This window comes from Sinocyclocheilus anshuiensis, unplaced genomic scaffold, assembly GCF_001515605.1.
Source record: "Sinocyclocheilus anshuiensis isolate Anshui unplaced genomic scaffold, SAMN03320099.WGS_v1.1 scaffold1002, whole genome shotgun sequence".
Lineage (NCBI taxonomy): Eukaryota > Metazoa > Chordata > Actinopteri > Cypriniformes > Cyprinidae > Sinocyclocheilus > Sinocyclocheilus anshuiensis.
Window position 1 is genome coordinate 172,912 of NW_015536514.1, and position 19,950 is coordinate 192,861.

At 35.3% G+C, this 19,950-nt stretch overlaps 1 protein-coding gene across 6 annotated transcripts in view; it reads left to right on the forward strand.

Annotated features, from left to right (window-relative positions):
• Positions 1 to 19,950, forward strand: part of hdac4 (histone deacetylase 4) — a 260,575-nt gene that overhangs the window by 166,571 nt on the left and 74,054 nt on the right. For all 6 annotated transcript variants that reach the window (XM_016491248.1, XM_016491241.1, XM_016491256.1 and 3 more), the window contains 5 exons: positions 11,385 to 11,513; positions 11,663 to 11,775; positions 13,234 to 13,350; positions 13,575 to 13,785; positions 17,918 to 18,111. In XM_016491248.1, coding sequence (XP_016346734.1) covers positions 11,385 to 11,513; positions 11,663 to 11,775; positions 13,234 to 13,350; positions 13,575 to 13,785; positions 17,918 to 18,111 — 764 coding nt within the window. The remainder of the gene's footprint in view (positions 1 to 11,384; positions 11,514 to 11,662; positions 11,776 to 13,233; positions 13,351 to 13,574; positions 13,786 to 17,917; positions 18,112 to 19,950) is intronic.

The following is a 19,950-nucleotide window of genomic DNA, read 5'->3' on the forward strand; positions in this document are numbered from 1 at the left end:
ATTCCTGCAGCAGAGTTATGGAGAAGGAGGGTGGCCCAGGCCTTAACCAGAACTGTTTGACTCTCGCTTTCCCTCTCAGGACAGGCCCGAGTCTGTTTTCACACGTCTCACCTAACCTTCGGACATCTGGAACCTTGGCTTTTGGCAGCTGCAGGAAGTGTTATGTTGTTTTAGGACAGTGAAGTCTGCTAGATGTCCAGTGCCATGAATGCTGCACAGACGGTTGCTCTTCTGGATTTATGTCATGGTTTTCTGATAGTGGTGAGCAGTGTTTTGGGCTGTTATATGTTACAAGTTGCGTTATCGAATTGCTGTTCTCAACGAGTAAAGTGACGTTTGACTTGTGTAGTTATTTTGATCAAATAAGCACTGCATATTACATACTCGTATATTTTTTTTTCAATCAAATATCTAATTTAGTATCAGTTACTGTATGTTTTGTATATGTTCTGTATGTTTATGTTTATGTTATGTAATAAGTAATGCAGTATTTTAGCATGCTACTTTTACAAGTAACATCCTCCAGCAGTGGTGTTGACGCTTTCCTTTCTACGCTAAGTGTGAATGTATGGTGTAAGTATGTGGCTCAGCGAGAGCTCTTTTGTTTCTTTCATGCGTTTCTCCTGCAGTGCTGCGAGGCTGTGCTCTTCTGACCGTGTTCGAGCAGGCGGGAAGGTCACAGAGCTGACATTTTGCGCAGAGCAGTATTGCAGCAATCGTGACTGTTTTTCGGTGACTCATTCTTTCACATGTCATGCAGAAAGTGTTTTTTCTTAGAAAATCTGACTCAAAATTCATCGCAAACAATTACTTGCTGTTGACAGCCTTGGGGCAGTGAGTAAATGACTGTCTGTTATGCCTCACTTGAAACACAAGTTGCTCTCATTTGATCAGAAATAGGACACTTTTACAGAAAATGAGTTTGAGACGTCGCACAAAGCATTGCCGTTGCTCTTCTCATTTGTACACCATATGATTCGCCTCCAGGTTACATCGAAATGCTCTTCACATTCATGTTGACACGTCAATTTTCGCTGGGGAGTTTACAGGATTAGAAAGCAGAGGATAGAGAAATCTGGGAAGGAATTGAGCTTGAGCTTTAAACACAATTACACTAATCAGCCTGGAGGTTGCAATTTGTGACCTAATACCTGCTAATAAGAGCTGGGATGCAGGCTGTAAAGGACAGAAGAGTGCACAGGACTGTGCTTTGTTTCTTGGGTAATGTTTAGTGATCAGGTCTGGTAACCAAAAGCTGACAAATCCGTATGCAAATCCAAACGGTTGTCTATTTGTTTACAGTATGTATATTTTTGAAAAAAGTTAGGCGGATGATACACAGGACAACTGTTTGAGCAATTTTGCCAAGCAACTTTTTAAAGAAATGTTGCTTAGGCACTTTCCCATTGAGAATGGAAAACAAATTTCTATCTGGATACTTTAATATATTTTATCGAAACTTTATGCTATCTTTTCTGTTTTTCACATATAGTATAAATGGACCTGTATGCATGAAATTACTATTTACTATTACTTCCTTTCATATTTTAGGAAGGCAATCGTCATGTTTAGGGGTTCTTGTCATTAAAAAGTTTGACACTGATGACAATGATAATGAGGAGCCGTGCCGCTCCCTGAACATGCTGTCCACTCAACACAGCTTCTGTTTGCCTCCTAAGAGCTCATTTCCCTTATCTGGATCTAAGTGCTTTTTTAATAGCTGTAGGGTGATGACTTCTGCTTGCAGGGCTCCAGACTGCGACTAAAACGGTCGCATTTGCGACCAAAAATATTAATTTTGTGAGTTAAGTTTTTGCTGAGGTCGCCACTGGCGACTATATATATATTTACATGTTATGACTTAAAAATGTGCATGTAATGCCTTTTTTCCTGATTGCTTTGCGATCACATCTTTTATGTTCACGTATTAATCTGAGACGATGCGCATTAAAGTTTTAGTGGAAAAAAAGAGTTTCAAACAGTCCTCGTCTCTGCAGCACAGCAGCGTTGACGCACACCCCACAGAAAAGCAGCGTCTATTTCGTGCACAACCTGAACAAACTACAACAGGTAAAGCTGTCAGCTGTGTGGATATTGGCAATATCGTTAACAATTCTCGTTTATAATCATTACTAATATGGCTTCTTGTTATTAAGATCTTAGTCTGCTGTGTTCTGTTAATGCGTGAACTTCATATTATTTGAAGCGCACTTGCTGTCCATGCGCATCAAAGTTTTAGTGGAAAAAAAGAGTTTCAAACAGTCCTCGTCTCTGCAGCACAGCAGCATTGACGCACACCCCACAGAAAAGCAGCGTCTATTTCGTGCACAACCTGAACAAACTACAACAGGTAAAGCTGTCAGCTGTGTGGATATTGGCAATATCGTTAACAATTCTCGTTTATAATCATTACTAATATGGCTTCTTGTTATTAAGATCTTAGTCTGCTGTGTTCTGTTAATGCGTGAACTTCATATTATTTGAAGCGCACTTGCTGTCCAGTAATCGCAATAAGCTTTGTGCTTTGTTACTTTTTAATAAACAAAGTATCAGCTTTAAAATTATTCATAACGAATAACGAATTCATAACGAAATTGAAAAAATAAATACGGTTTTGGCGCTCTTAAATGAAAATGCTCTTAAAGGAGCATTTTGCTATATTTATGCGCTATTGCATATTGATATTTTTAATTTAACCTGTTGTCTGCATGATTCAACTCCTCCTATAAAATTGCATTTTACTAATGAAGAAAAACAGACTGAATGTGTGAAAGATATAACAACATTATAGGATGCATTGAGGAGGAGCCCAAACTACACTCAGTGGCCAAGTGATGCTTATGGTCCATGATATTGGTACAGATTCTGTGTAATGAACAATTCCTTGTGACTGTATATTTCAAGTTGGAACAGATGTTTAGTTCCCACTTTAAGTGAACCTTAGTTCCCAGGTCATCTACAAGATGGATTAAAATGCTGATAAAGTCAAGAAAAGATGAGACATAATACATGACAGTATGATTGAAACATGAGAGTATGATTGAAAAATAGTAATAAAATAAATGAAACGTTTATTCTGTGGCACCCAAAAAAATAATAATTTGGCACCTAAGTTTTTTTTCTTATAGGAGCCCATGGCTCCTTACTCGATTTTTTTTTGTCTGGAGCCCTGGCTTGTCATTTCCCATCAGCTCTGTTGACAACTTGTCCTCACTTTATCAGCCTGGTAACTCCTCCAGATCTACTCCTCAGCAATCATCATCATCATGAAAATACATCTTCTCTCGTATTTCATATTCTGAGAATTAATTAATCAGCTTGTGGTGTGAGGTTCTTCTCGGCTGATATGTCAGAGATGCTGTGCAAGAGAAAGCTGGTACTTTTTAGGAATGCACAAAATACCTGTATTGTATCAATTATCAACGAATTGTATTTAATGTAATCAGTTGATACTGGGTGTTTATCAGCCAATATTGTTTATTTAATTGTGCAAGGTAATTTTCCCTATTTTTCCATTTACTGTGGGTTACATTTCTTGCCATCTAACACTCATTTAAAGTATTAAACAAGTTTTTTTTTTATTTTTTAATAATTAATAATTCAACTAATAATGTAATTACACTCTTAAATGTAATCTTTAGAAAATATCAAAGTCAAAATCCATTTTTCATATTGCATATTACAATTTTCTGATGCCTAAATTCACTGCTAGCCTTTGAAATAATTTATTATAGGTTTTATTTTCAATTTCATTGCATAATCGGACAAAATATTAGAGAATTTTAATATCAGCCATTTATCGGTTATCAGCCATAAAATGAAAAGAAATATCGACTTATTGATTTTAATAGCTGTGCATACCTAGTGCTTTTCTGCATTATGGTTAAACTCAAGCTAGAACCTTGATGGCGATCTTTCACTTTGTGAAAAATATTTTTTTAAATGGAATCTTTAGAAAATCTCAAAGCGAATATCAATTTTCATATTGCTCAGTATAATTATTGATTGATTATTAATTGAACAAATCTAGAATTTTAATATAAGCCATTTATTGGTTATTGGCCATGAAAAAATTTAAAGAAATATTGGCTTATCGAATTTAATATCTGTACCCATAGTGCTTTTCTGAACTAAACTGAAACTACGCTTAGGGTGCGTTCACACTTGTCATGTTTGGTTCGATTAAAACGAACCCTGGTGCGATTGCTATGTTAATGTGGTTCATTTGAGCATGTGTGAACGCTGCCATCCGAACCCTGGTGCGCACCAAACAAGCGGACCGAGACCGCTGAAAAGATGGGTCTCGGTCCGCTTCCAAACGAACTCTGGTGCGGTTCGAATGATATATGAACGCAACACGGACCAAATACTTCTAAACGAAACAAAAACAGGAAGTAATGACAAGATGCGACTCTATGCGACATGATTTGACGACGCGGTGTAACCGAAACAAAATGAGCAGAGGGCAAACGTGGAGCAACAATGAGGTAAAGTGCCTTTTATGAGCTCCTTGTGAGTTTGCAGGTGGTGAAAATAAAATTATATGTACACGCAAGAATTAGCGCGCTTAGTCCAGCAGATATTAGGTGTGTTCGACTTAAAGCGGCGCTGAGCAGACCGATCGTTAATGTGTGCTTTGATATCATACAATCGCATCGCCGCTTTAAGTCTAACACACCTTTTGTTTGGGGTGTTCGGTGAGTTCCGTCACAATATATACATCATTCAAGCCGACCAATCAGGTTGTGAACGTATCACTATGCCTTTAGGTTCGCTGTCAAAAATGCCAATGTGAACGCTAAGTGGACCAGGACCAAATGTGTCATTTTCCTTTTTGGTCCTGACCAAATGAACCAAACGAACCGAACTACAAGTGTGAACACACCCTTAAGCTTACTTAAGTTGAATAATGACACTATTATATACTATCATTATTTTCTTGTTTATTACTGTGAAGCTGCTTTGAGACTACTTGTATGAAGAGCTATATAGATAAATATGACTTCATTTATCTACATTGCGGACTTTCACTTGATGAAAATAGTTTTTAACCTGTCCTGCCTTGTCAGACTGCCCTCACCGTCACCCTTCAGGAGTTGAGTTTGGAGCAGAGGTGTGTGAGTGTGTAACATCAGCAAATATCATGGGCCACTGCAGCGGACGTGTCAGAGAGTTCTGGAACAGTGCTGGCCCAAACACACTCACACACTTCTGCCATCTCAACAGTTTTTACAAGAGGTGGGTGAGAGTCAAGGGCCTTGAGTCCTGCCAGTGAGAGAGCTCATCCATTTCCTTTACAGCTGCCGACTATGGCCTATATTTCATGCTAAAACTATTAAAATTCATCAAGTGGTCAAACCAAAGGGTGTATAGCTTGAGAGCTGTTGGATTTTGAATATCATTTTATAGGTGCAGTATGTAATATTGACAGCTAGTGGTTGAAATGGGAATTGCAGTCTATATTCAAAATATTGGAGAGTTGTTTCTCCCACCCCCTCCTCTTCAGACTCTATGCTTATGTGTGTTGCCAGATTGGTGGCAAGAACAAGTGCAAGTTGATAAATTGTTTTATTTGCATTTCAATTCCTCTGGTCATAGAGCTGTTTAGATGAATCCTGAGGCTTTTTAGGTCGGGTAGGATCTGCGATCTCTGACCCAGTTTGTTTCCTGGCGTCCATGGCAATACGCTGGTTTTCCACCAACTGGCAACCTGGGGTGTCGAAAGTCTATTGGCTAATTTGGAAGTTTGCAGAATCACGCAGACCAAAACAAAAACAGACATTCGACATGGAACTCACATTTCAAAGTAGAATATATGGCAGAAGCATTTAGGGATGCACGATATTGGATTTTGCCGGTATCCGATATGCCGATAATTTTCAACTCATTTTGGCCGATACCGATATATAATTATTTTTAATTTTGGTTAGTTTTTATTAAGAACTTATTTGTTAGAATTAAATAAACAATAATGAAGTTCTTTTCTAACGACAGTACATTGAATATTTGAAAATAACTATAAATAAACTATATTAATCACTGCATTTTATTTTTCAGAAAGATGCAGTGGTAACCTTAACATTTTATTTTATGATTTAACATTTGTAAATGGTCTAAAGCAAAAGAGTTGTAAAAATTCTGAAAATCTTTTAGAGCTCATAATTTGTTTAAAAAATATAACACATGATATTACAATATTACACATGATTACACATAATTAATAAATCAGTATGTGTGTATATATATATATATATTATTTATTTATTTATTTATTTTTTTTCATGTAAGCTATAGCTTCTGGCCTTTAAATCAAAACATACTCGTGATTTTATGGAATCGATTACTGCTTTATTTAATCAGAAACTTTTTTATTTAATTTTATTTTATTTAAATATTATTTGTGTATTTTGCTTTCATTTTATTAGAAGTAGGCCAACAGCGCCCCCTACGGAATTAAAACTCCTTACTGAGCGGGCATTAGGACCCTGGGAGGCTGCCGCTGCTGCACATGCTATTACTGTTTACGCTATCATACACCGAACGCGTGATTCTGTACGTGCATTCTCAGTTTAAATGCAGCGATTCAAAACAGTAAATCCAATCACCATTCAGGCAAAACTTTGCTTCAAGAATGAGCCACAATGCTGACATGATCTAATAGCACTGTTGACGTGATCTAATCTGAGCACATGTGAGGTAATGTATTCCTCTTATCGGCAAGACATATCAGCATAATTTTTCATATCGGGCCGATGCCGATATTTACATTTAAAGCCATTATCGGCCGATTCCGATATTGGTCCGATAATATCGTGCATCCCTAGAAGCATTGTTTTTCAGAGAAACAAGTATGTGAACTTAGCGTGTTTTCTAAATATCTGCAAATATATTATGGTATTTTTATTAATTTAGTACAGTAAAAAATTTTATTTTAACACATTACAGTTAAATGTGCTTTGTGGTGATGCTCAATTGCTCACATGCAGCGACAAGTTTTGTAATCGTAAAAGTTTTGTTTCTACTTTTTATTAAATGGCTGATGGCCTAAGATGGACACATGCGCTCATGTTAAATTTACGCCTGTCTTTATTACCGTTCCTTGTTCCTCTGCCCTTGCTAATGCAGGCATTAATGGCAGCATGCCCAGCTTTCTTTAACATAGATGTCTGGGAATGTTCCTACCACTTACAAGAAGTGCCGTCCTCATATCTATCTAGTTTTATAAGTATAACCACAAGATTGGCTTTTCTTTTGAGAGGAGAAGTGATGGAACCTTTGCTTCCATTCTTTGCTTCCTCAACATCTACCTATTAGAGCCAGTGGTGCAGGTTTTTACTTTGAACATTAATTTGAACTAGGGCTGCACGATATATCGCAATATGCATATTGCAAGGGCGTGCGATATCTGAATCATTTTAATAATAGGCTACTTAAATCAAAACGTTGCAAAAGATCAAAGTTTTAGTTCGACGCATATAGCAGAGAATTGCTTGACGTTAAAAAGAATTAAGTGCAATAACAGAAAACATCTCTTTGCCGTCACGTCTTGCTGTCTGACAGACTCACACCTGAAGCGTGCGCACAACCCGCATCTCGCACAGCGTCTCTTCAGTTCTGCCGCACACGTGCAAAGCACGCGCACACACAGAGAGACGCGTTTCAGATGGCGCGTGAACACAGAGTTGATTCGTCTTTCGCATCTCCTTATTTTTGAACAGACAGATACACACAGAATTATGTCAATAGTACCCGTCTTGTTATGCGTGTGCTAAGTGAGTGAACATCAAAGATCACACAACAGAATTGCGCGCGCGCACGCTCTCTCTCTCCCTACCGTTAAGTAACTTGTGCATTGTTTTACTTGTTTTTGACACATCCGACCGAACTACAAACTTTCCAGTGATGTCTGTGAGAAAGATACATTCACTCGACAAGCTCGTGCATCTACGCCGCCGCGCGCTCAATCCACTCAGCGTGCTTTGTTTATCAGCTCGCACACCTCAGCTATACAGGCGTTAATACTGAATGTTTAACATTATATTCATTGCATACATATACTTCGTAGTAGACATCCTTAACTCCATTCTGCTGTCTGTTGTTCTGTTGTCGGTGTTTCTTTGTCTGAATATGGCTCTTATCACATGCTGTGTGGTATCTGCGTTTGGTATCGGTGCATTTTAACGAGTACAGGAGCTCAGTATCGGGCCCGATACCAGTATCGGTATCGGTGAATCCCTAGTTGTAGTGATTCTTTCTTTTCCAAGAAAGAATGTGAAACATATTGGTTATATAATTTTCATTTTTAAATATTTTAAAATATCATTTAAATTGATTTTACACACTTTAAGCAATATCATATCGCATATCGAAGATCGCATTTTTTAGCAAGGTATCGCATATCGCATTTTTGTTCGATATCGCACAGCCCTAATTTGAACCCATCAATGTCAACGTGTTATGACTCATTAGAAACCATAGGAGGTAACAAATATGTTTTTCCCAGTATTTAACACCAGAATATGCAGAATATGTGTGTGACTAGTGTGTGACCAGAAGACCACACCATACTTACTATCATTTGCTTTATACTAATGCTAGATAAATTTTACAATCATACCTAATATATCTGTTTGGTTTACGTGTCCATAAGTCAATCGATGTTCATTTTTTGTTCTTTTATTATGGTTGCTTTTGATTTTAACACTACTTTCCATAAAACTACAAATCTCATTTAAATTGAGTTTGACTTACTTTTGAATTTGGTTCACTGTATTTAGGTATTTAGTTATATGTGTTTTATGAATTGGCAGAATGTCATGTTAGTGCTCTGTATTAGTCACTTTATTGTTGTAATGTGAGCATTCAGTCTGATGTTTATTTCTGTGCTCTGATGCAATGCAGATGTTTGAGTTGTGATGCAATGCAATGATGCTGTGATGCAATGCAGATGTTTGATCTTTTAATTTAGTATATATTCAGTTGTTTCAGAAACATTGCACTTGTCCACTATTAACTTCAAAGCAGTATCTCATACTACAATAAATAAATAAATAAATAATAGTAATAATAAACCTTAGTCTGTATTTTTAAAACACGATAAATTTGTTTCAGATGTATTATTATTATTATTATTATTATTATTATTATTATTATTATTATTATTATTATTATTATTATTATTATTATTATTATTATTATTATTATTATTATTATTATTATTATTATTATTATTATTATTATTATTATTATTTTGTATGGAATTTAATGTTGGTTAATGTTAATGTACTAAACATTGCACTTGTCCACTATTAACTTCAATGCAGTATCTCATACTACAATAAATAAATAAATAAATAATAGTTTAGTTAATAAACCTTAGTCTGTATTTTTAAAACACGATAAATTTGTTTCAGATGTATTATTATTATTATTATTATTATTATTATTTTGTATGGAATTTAATGTTGGTTAATGTTAATGTACTGACAGTAATTGATAAATTTATATAATTATTTACTCTTATTAATTACTAATTATTATGTAACTAGTAATTATTACATTTGAAATAAATGCTAAACTTACTAATCAAAAAAATGTATCACCTGAAAAAATGTATGTACTATTATATACCCTCTTGCTGAAACTACTGTTAACATACAAGCTTACTATAATTTATTTTAACTATTGTATTAATAAACGATAGTTTACATTTTCATATCCTGTTTTTTTCTCTCCTGTTTTAAGCATGAATCTTTTCTAACAACAAAAAAAGAGTAAGGTTTCTGCTTAAAAAAGAAAAAAATAGGCTAAGTAAATAACTTTTTTTTAAACTATATGCTAAATTGTTTTACTGCTTCTTAAAGACAGACGCATGACTGGGGAGAGGAAACACATGTCCCTCATCACTGTTTGTATGATTTGAGCACTTTGACCAGTTTATTCATGTTAATGTCTGCAGATGGCAAAAGGTGCATGAGGTTCCGTTCCAAATGACTGTTAAGTGCACTTTACAGTGGCCAGGCCTGCTTTCCCTCTAATGAACTTTGCATGCACTTCTCACTGGGACGTGCATGTTTTGACACGGGGTCACAAACGAGGCAAGGATTAAGCGTTAGAGCACAATTGGGGCAAGAGAGGGATTGAGAAGCCTTTGTTGGAGTATGTGAGCAGGTGAAAATGTCAGCAGTGGCTAATGGGCGAAACGTCCGTGCCTGGATGACAGCTTCAAACAGGCGTGACCCTCACGGGCAACTTTCGTTTTGGTAATTGCTGGCCAGGCCTATGCGCCGCCTCAGTGGCAGGCCTGTTCTGACACTCTACGTCACACTCCAAGAGCTTGTGTTTGCAAACTGTTTAACTGAAAGCCCTCTCGACCGAGGGTATTCATTTGTTTACACTTAGATGGACTTGATTAAACTTTTGGGCAAGTTGCTGTGCCAAGCTGGAAGCTGTTCAGATGCTGGTTTGCTCCATTGTTTCTTAACTGGAATCTGGACTCACAAGCATAATGAGTGACCTGAACTAGCCTCTTTTATAAGGATTAATTAGTTGCTTGGGACAGGTCAAGCTAGTGTCAAACGTCTTGGTTATTTAACAGTTGTATTCTGCTGAATCAGTCAAAAATCATATCAGACCAGAAATCATTTTCAGTAGAGAATCAGGATTTGTTTCAGATGGATTTTAATGTGTATAAATAATGTATTGATTATATGTATACATGTTCATTTTTAATGTATTTCTTTCTTTCTCTTTTTTAATAATATCTGTTTTTTATTTTATTTTTAATATATTTCTTTACATTTCTGTATTTATTTATTTTACTATATTTATTTTCTTTATATAATATTTATTTCTTAATTATTTTATGTGTTTATTTGTGTTTTTATTTTTATTTATATGCATTTCTTTGGATATTGTTTATTTTTATATATTTATTTATTTTATTATTTGATTGTTTATATTTATTTTTCTGTGTGTATATATTTGTAATTATATATTCATTTTTATTTTTCAAGTTAAATATAATTCATAACACACTCCAGAGTGATACGTATTTTTTAAATATATTATTCTAATTAAGCTTTTATTATTTTACCTAGTATTTTTATGTGCAATATATTTTATGCTTATTAGCTCACTATTTGCATGACACACACAGTCCCTGTCTATGTTCAATGTGCATAAAGTTATACTCTATTTAGGATGCTGTCTTAAAAGGCAGCTGCCTAAGTAGGAGGTAGACAGCAAGGTGGTTTTGGAGCAAAGCCTAAGTGTGAATGTAGTCTATTTGGTTTTAGTGTCACACAACTCTATCCTACACACATCCTGTTATTTGAAAACGGTGTTGCAATATTAACTATATTTCCTGTTCCATCTCTCATCAGCATCTGAGCCCAACCTGAAGCTGCGATCCAGGCTGAAGCAGAAAGTTACGGAGCGCAGGAGTAGCCCGCTGCTTCGGAGGAAGGATGGGCCGATCACCACTGCAAAGAAGCGCTCTCTGGACATGGCAGGTGAGAGGATTGTTCACATTTTATTCATAGGGAAAATAGAAAATGTCAAACATTATTGGCAGAATCTCCTGCATACACTGCTAGGCCATGACTCCAACATCTGTTCATTCTTGACTGACACCGAACTAATCAAGTCCATTTTCACTCAGAATCGGCATGCAGCAGTGCTCCTGGTTCTGGTCCGAGTTCACCCAACAACAGTTCAAACAACATTACCAATGAGAACGGCATCGCTGGATCAATCTCCAGCAGTCCAGCGGAGGTACAGTGCACTGCATATGAATCTGTGACCGCAGCTGCTTAAGATCAGTTTTGATATCCCTGGTATTTATTATAATTCTCAAATGAGAATGAGTATGTTTTATGTGGTCATGCCTAATTTTGGATGATCCAGTGAATTGAATGTTTAGATTTGATTAATAGTACTTTTTTAAAAAAACTTTTTTTATTTGGGGCATAAACTGAAACATTATTCACAAATCATTTTTCAAAATTATAAGACATGCAAAATCATCCTTACATTATATCAAATTATAATATGTGATATGTGTAATATGCCTATATTAAATTATAATATATTATAATACATTGAATTAATTGTTTTTATTTTAATATTTGTCTAAATATATGTATTTATGTATTACTTCTGTATTTTAATATTGTGCATTAATATAAAATATCTAATATTTAATAATAAATATGTATAATATGTATAATGAATTATAATAAAACTATTTCAAACATACAGTGTCGAGGAAAGTTACTTTTGAAAGTAATGTATTACAATATTGCATTACTCCATATAAAAGTAACTAATTGCTTTACTTTGTTACTTTTTATGGAAAGTAATGCATTAATTTACTTGTTCATTACTTTTTGTCTCTTGAGCCTGGCTTGCTTATTTATATTTAATAACAAAACACCCAAAAGTAATATTTTTGGCCTTTGCACCTCACTCCTGATTTCTTTTAACATGGGGACAGGAAAGGTATCAGTGAATAAATGGGAAAACTTTCATTACTTACTTGAAAAAGTAAGTCAGATATTTTCTTGTCAATTTAAAAGTAATGCATTACTTCACTAGTTACTTGAAAAAAAAGTAATCTGATTACGTAACTTGCGTTACTTGTAATGCTTTACCTCCAACACTGCATACAAATGAATGGGGGAAGTTGCAAAGAAGCTTCACAATCTAGAGTTAGATTAATGATTAACTACACTGGTTGGCTTAAAACGGATTTATTATGACTATTATTAACAATAAAATGTATTATTTATTAAACACCTGTGTCTTCAGTAATATAACTTTTGACACCATTTAATAAACGCACGTTTTAATGGTTTTTAATTAGGCTCTTTGCTTCACTGTGCCTAAGAAAACCTATTAAGCATGATAAAATCACTGCAGCGCATTGATGAAGCTTATTGGTGTTTTCTTAAATGGACCTCTAGATCTCTTTGAATGCTTCATCTTTAGGACACGTTTTAGTAGTTATAGCTCAGTTTTATTGGTGGCCACACTTGTCGCTTGTTGCTTTAGGAAGTGTTCTGCGATTTTCCTGGCCGTTTCCATGCATGTTTTTAAGCCGCGGACAGTCTCCTTCTGTAGACGGGTCCCGCAGGGGTCCGGAGAGCGACCAGACAGAGCTGTTTGTTTTTATCGGTGGGGTTTATTTATCTGTGCATATGTTGGTGTGTGTGTGTGTGTGTGTCGTTCCAGCCATCTTTGGCGCACAGACTCACGGGCAGAGAGGGTCCTGTTAGCCAGCTGTCTCTGTACACATCGCCCTCCCTTCCCAACATCACCCTGGGCCTGCCAGCCACCGGCCCCTCCAGCGTGAGTCCATCTTTCTTTCTCTTCGTCATAGAGAGGCCTGTCTGGACCGTCAGGGGGCCACATGTGGCTTTCAGCACCAGTGGTGTTTCAGAAAGAGCCTTTTGAGAGACAATAACTGACCGCGGGTCTCTGACGCAAGCGAAACATAATTTACGAGGGAATGTTCTCTCTTCTTTGCCCTAGATTCTTTTGGAATTATGCTCTTTCATTCTCTGTTCACATAGGTGGCGTCTGGCCTACAGGATGGTGACAGAATGGCAGTGCCAGGCTTGCAGCCAGGAATACCCATAACCACTCCGTTCATGCCAGGAGCCCACCTGCCTTCTTACCTGGCCGCGTCCACCTTAGAGCAGGAGGGCGGCTCGGCACACAACACTCTCCTGCAGCATATGGTGCTTCTGGAGCAGTCGGCCGCGCAGAACTCCCTGGTCGCAGGTCAGTCGCAGTCATAATAACCAATATTGATGTTACCGAGACACCTTAACCTGCAGAGACGTTTTTATTGAAGTTGTCCTCTCGTAAGACAGAAAGTGAGAAGAGAATGTCTATAACATCTATCCATAGAAGTTTGAATTCAATTTTACATTTAGAAATGAAAAATAAATGTGTAATCTGTGTCATGTCAAGACAAAATTTAAATCATTGGGGAATACGAGAACAATTTTGTTTAACATAAAATACCAAAAAATACTTAGATTGTTATTGTATTATTATTTAATTAAATATATATTATATTATATTTGTTAAATACAAAAATGCACTTTTTCTATAACTAGTAAGCTTTGTTGTACTTTTTTCCCCCACATTTTCTTAATGGCATCCGTAAACCAAACATAATCCAAATTTAAAATAAATCAAAATTTTGTATATATATATATTACAATGCATTATTATTAGTTTTATTTTACTAACCATTATTCATAAACATATCTGTAAACTATGTCTGCAAAGAGTAATATTAATTACGATTTAGATAATTAATTTAGATTTTGTTCTTTTATTACATTTTTTAATTATTTTTTATTATTTATGCTTTATATTGTATTATATTGCATTGTATTAAATGAAAAATACAATGTAAATACAATAAAAAAAATACAATGGACTATTATGATTTCAAAATCGTGTTTTACTAGATATTATTCAAAATTTGTACATTACGATCTTTTTTTTATATACAATATAAGAATGTACTGTTATGTTTCAAAGTTTTATTTTATTATTCACATTTTCTTAAAGATATCATTAAACCAGACATGTAAAATTTTATATACTAAGTCTGCTAAATGCATAAATGTAAATATAATAATTGTGCATTTTAGCTGTTGTTTTAGGTTATAAGGAAACATAAAATGTTGCAGTTCTCCAGACTTATTGTATAATTCCTCATGTCCTTTGAATGGAAGGAAAATTGGCCCCTGCTTGAAATGTTTCAGTCATTCACCACAGCACAGCTTACCCTGAAGCATCTGACGCACTTTACCCCACTGCTCCCTCTTTCAATGTTTCATTTTCATAATTCATGTCTAATCTTTGCAACTGTTGTATTGCTTAAATGTATTATTCACATGGTTTGTTAATTCTCATAATACACAAATATTTCTCATTTCTGTGATATAATTTCCCATTATTTGCACATTACATTTCAAAATTGCACCAAAGGGGGGCCTCGTAACAGCCAGGTGCCCCGGGGCCTCGCAGGATCATAATGCATCGCGTTCCGCTCTCCCCGCAGATGTCATGCATTTATTGGTTATAATTAGTCCAGCATAGGTTATGCAGCGCCCTTTATAAATTGGATTCAATTTCCTCCGATACGCACTAAAGAAGGCTCATTTTAATCAAATTAGTCATAGGCGGTGTTAATTAGCCTCCTGATGTGCCAGGATCAGCTTCACGAGAGACGGGAGAGAGAGGCTGCCAATAAGAAGAGGTCAATACTTATCCTGAGGATGAGAGAGAGAGAGACGCCTCGCTGGCGCAGTCAATTGTGACTAATGATTTGTGCCATCATAGACCATCACGTTAAAGAGGAAGCCTCTTCTCCGCCCACTGTTGTCAGGGAGACTAGCGAATCCACAGGAAGTGTACAAACAGGAAGTGTCAAGCCCCTGGGAGGAGTAGTGATGGAGAGTGTGTCTGGAGCAGAGTGGCGCAATAATGCAAAATAAATAAATCAATAAATAATAACGTTTTCTGACTGAAAACTGCAGCTTTTCTTTTGGCGATCCATCATTTAGTGTACTGGAGATGCATGTTTCAATTCATAATGGTCAGATACTGGGCTACTCTGTGGTCTTCATAACACTGCTGTCTGCTGGATTCTGATTGGTCGATTGTGGCATTCCGGGGTCAACATATTTTTTGTATAATTATTCTGCACAGTATAATTGATTGTTGTCCAAGGCAAACAATTTCCTACATAGCTGTGCTTTTTCAGTGTTTATATGATCAGCAATGAACAGTGTCTAGCAATTACAAGCTACATAGTTTTTGTTTTTGTTGTATATATTGAAATGTTTTTATATACATGTTTTAATAATTTTATATCATTTTATTTTATATCGTTATATAAAGTTATAATATAATATGTATTTCATAGTTTACATAGTTTTTATCATAATTATAAATGAATATGATTAGTTTATTTTTTATAATTCTATAAAATCACAATAAAATCTAAAATTATTTATGTATTTATATACATACATGTTTTAGTCATTTTATAGAATATAATTAAATTAAATTGCTATTTTTATGTATCATAATGTTATCTATATTTTCTATAAAATTAATGAATATATATTATATATTTATATTAATATATTATGTTCACATTTATATATACAGTTTATATTTTTTACTATATATCACGTTTAACATATTTTTATACATGTTTAACTAATTTTGTAGAATTTTATTTTATTTTTTATCTGTATTTTATATTGAATTGAATATATATATATATATACATTTTTGGCCACATCTTTTGCGGTTTATTTTACACATTTTGTAGTCCAGCATAGGTTATGCAGCGCCCTTTATAAATTGGATTCAATTTCCTCCGATACGCACTAAAGAAGGCTCATTTTAATCAAATTAGTCATAGGCGGTGTTAATTAGCCTCCTGATGTGCCAGGATCAGCTTCACGAGAGACGGGAGAGAGAGGCTGCCAATAAGAAGAGGTCAATACTTATCCTGAGGATGAGAGAGAGAGAGACGCCTCGCTGGCGCAGTCAATTGTGACTAATGATTTGTGCCATCATAGACCATCACGTTAAAGAGGAAGCCTCTTCTCCGCCCACTGTTGTCAGGGAGACTAGCGAATCCACAGGAAGTGTACAAACAGGAAGTGTCAAGCCCCTGGGAGGAGTAGTGATGGAGAGTGTGTCTGGAGCAGAGTGGCGCAATAATGCAAAATAAATAAATCAATAAATAATAACGTTTTCTGACTGAAAACTGCAGCTTTTCTTTTGGCGATCCATCATTTAGTGTACTGGAGATGCATGTTTCAATTCATAATGGTCAGATACTGGGCTACTCTGTGGTCTTCATAACACTGCTGTCTGCTGGATTCTGATTGGTCGATTGTGGCATTCCGGGGTCAACATATTTTTTGTATAATTATTCTGCACAGTATAATTGATTGTTGTCCAAGGCAAACAATTTCCTACATAGCTGTGCTTTTTCAGTGTTTATATGATCAGCAATGAACAGTGTCTAGCAATTACAAGCTACATAGTTTTTGTTTTTGTTGTATATATTGAAATGTTTTTATATACATGTTTTAATAATTTTATATCATTTTATTTTATATCGTTATATAAAGTTATAATATAATATGTATTTCATAGTTTACATAGTTTTTATCATAATTATAAATGAATATGATTAGTTTATTTTTTATAATTCTATAAAATCACAATAAAATCTAAAATTATTTATGTATTTATATACATACATGTTTTAGTCATTTTATAGAATATAATTAAATTAAATTGCTATTTTTATGTATCATAATGTTATCTATATTTTCTATAAAATTAATGAATATATATTATATATTTATATTAATATATTATGTTCACATTTATATATACAGTTTATATTTTTTACTATATATCACGTTTAACATATTTTTATACATGTTTAACTAATTTTGTAGAATTTTATTTTATTTTTTATCTGTATTTTATATTGAATTGAATATATATATATATATACATTTTTGGCCACATCTTTTGCGGTTTCTTTTACACATTTTGCACCATTAGTTACGTATTTAGGACAGCATGTTAAGTTTGAAATGGTAACTCTCAAGATCAGTGCTCTGTTTGCACTCTGTCACTTTTTGAGAAGGATTTTGTCAGTTTTATGTACATTGTGCATTAGATGCTTCATGAGTCATCCGTGGGCATGAGGCAGAGATGTGCTTAAAATCTTCAGCTGTGTGTTCAGGTAACTTAACCCCCCGAGAGCCAAAGCAGGTGAGGTGTTAATTAGTTCGGGGCTGAGTGCTAACTAGAATCTGCTGTGTAACCCAAAGTCCATGTGTTGTGTCCCCAGGCCTGGGGGGCGTGTCCCTGCAGTCGCATTCCATCCACAAGCTCCGGCAGCATCGGCCCCTCGGACGCACGCAGTCGGCCCCCCTGCCCCAGAATGCCCAGGCGCTGCAGCAGCTGGTGGTTCAACAGCAACACCAGCAGTTCCTGGAAAAACACAAGCAACAGTTCCAGCAGCAGCAGCTTCACATCAGCAAGGTGCAGCACTCTGTCTGTCTTTAGCTCCCTTAATCACCATGGCAACCAGCAGGATGTGCCTTCCTTATACGGTCAGACTGGAAACACTCTGCTTGTGTGCGTGCGTGCGTGCGTGCGTGCGTGGGACTGCAGTCATGAGCAGACCCAGACTGAATCTTTGGATAGAATCGCAATTAAACAGGGTGTAACGGAAACAAATTTGTCAGCTTGTACCATTTCAAAAGACTGATAAATTTTAATTTCATGTATTTATATATTTTCTAAGTTTTAGAAATAAAGAAATAAAGTTTTCTTGACCATTAATTAATAAAATGAATTCATAAAATATATACAGTTCAAAAGGGTCGTAAGATTTTTTTTAAACAAGTCTGGTTATTGGTTATTCTCACCAAAGCTGCATTTATTTATTTATTTTAAATACAGTAAAAACAGTAATATTGTGAAATATTATTACAATTTAAAAGAACTGTTTTCGATTTGATTATATTTTAAAATGTAATTTCTTCCTGTGATGCTAAATCTGAATTTTCAGCATCCTTACTCCAGTCTTTAGTGTCACGTTTCCTCAGAAATACTCTAATATGCTGATTTAATAATGATGATAATAATAATGATAATGTTGAAAATAGTTGTGCTTTGATGAATAGAAAGTTTCTAAGAACTGCTTTTTTAATAGATTTTTATAACGTTGTAAAAGTCACTTTTGATCAATTTATTACATCTATTCATTACATTTTACTAACCCCAAACTTGTGAAACAGTAGTGTATTTTTTGTACCATTTTTTCTTCACTTTTTCATTCAAATGTTTTGCTGTAAAATTATGCCACTGATTAGCTTGTCTCCCTACATGTTTAAACTACTTTTATAATTGTATATATCTGAATATTTCACAGATTACTAGTGTTGGGCCGTTATCCTACAAGGTTTTGGTTTGTTTCTAATGCCTGTGCTCTCACCACCGCAGTTGTGCATTATAGATTAGTTATGGGGTTAATCCATGCCTGCACACAAACATGTCAGAATGAGCTCACCGGGTGTGGATCACCTCAGCGCTACACTCGGGGCTTCCGGGAATACTGCCTCTGCTCGGCAGATGTCAGAGGAATTTAATGCTTCCCAAGCATTTACGCTGTTTAGATATGACTCCATTCCTGTGTTTTTAAAGTTCACAGGGGAGATATGAGGAGACATATGTTGTGAATCAGTGCATGTGGTTCTCTGCATACCTGTGCACTTAATTTGTGCTTTTTATTCGATGTATCTAGGACAAAATCTGCTAAATGGATTTAAACATGGTGAAACATGTTAAAGGGATAGTTCATGCAAAAATAGCTGTCACTTGTTCCAAACATGTACGAGTTTCTTTCTTCTGTTGAACACAAAAGAAGATATTTTTTAAGAATGTAGGTAACCAAGCTGTTACCTGTAGCTATTGACTTCCAAAGTATTTTTTTTTTCCATACTATGGAAGTCAACCGTCAACTCTTTGGTTACCAACATTACTATCAACAAAGAAAGAAATTCGTACAGGTTTGGAACAGGTGGTCGGTGAGTTAATGATAGAATTTTCATTTTTGGGTGAAATAAGTTTCTTTCTTCTGTTGAACAAAAAAGAAAATATTTTGAAGAATGTTGGTAACCATACAGTTGCCGGGAGCCGTCGACTTCCACAGTATGGAAAAAATACTGTGGAAGTCATTGGCTACCAGCAATTGGTTACCAACATTCTTCAAAATATCTTCTTTGGATGAAGTCCTGTATTGTTAAAGTCAACATACACAACCTGTTTTACTTCCATTAAGTGAACCCCCCCCCCCCCAAATTAGTTTTTGTTTTT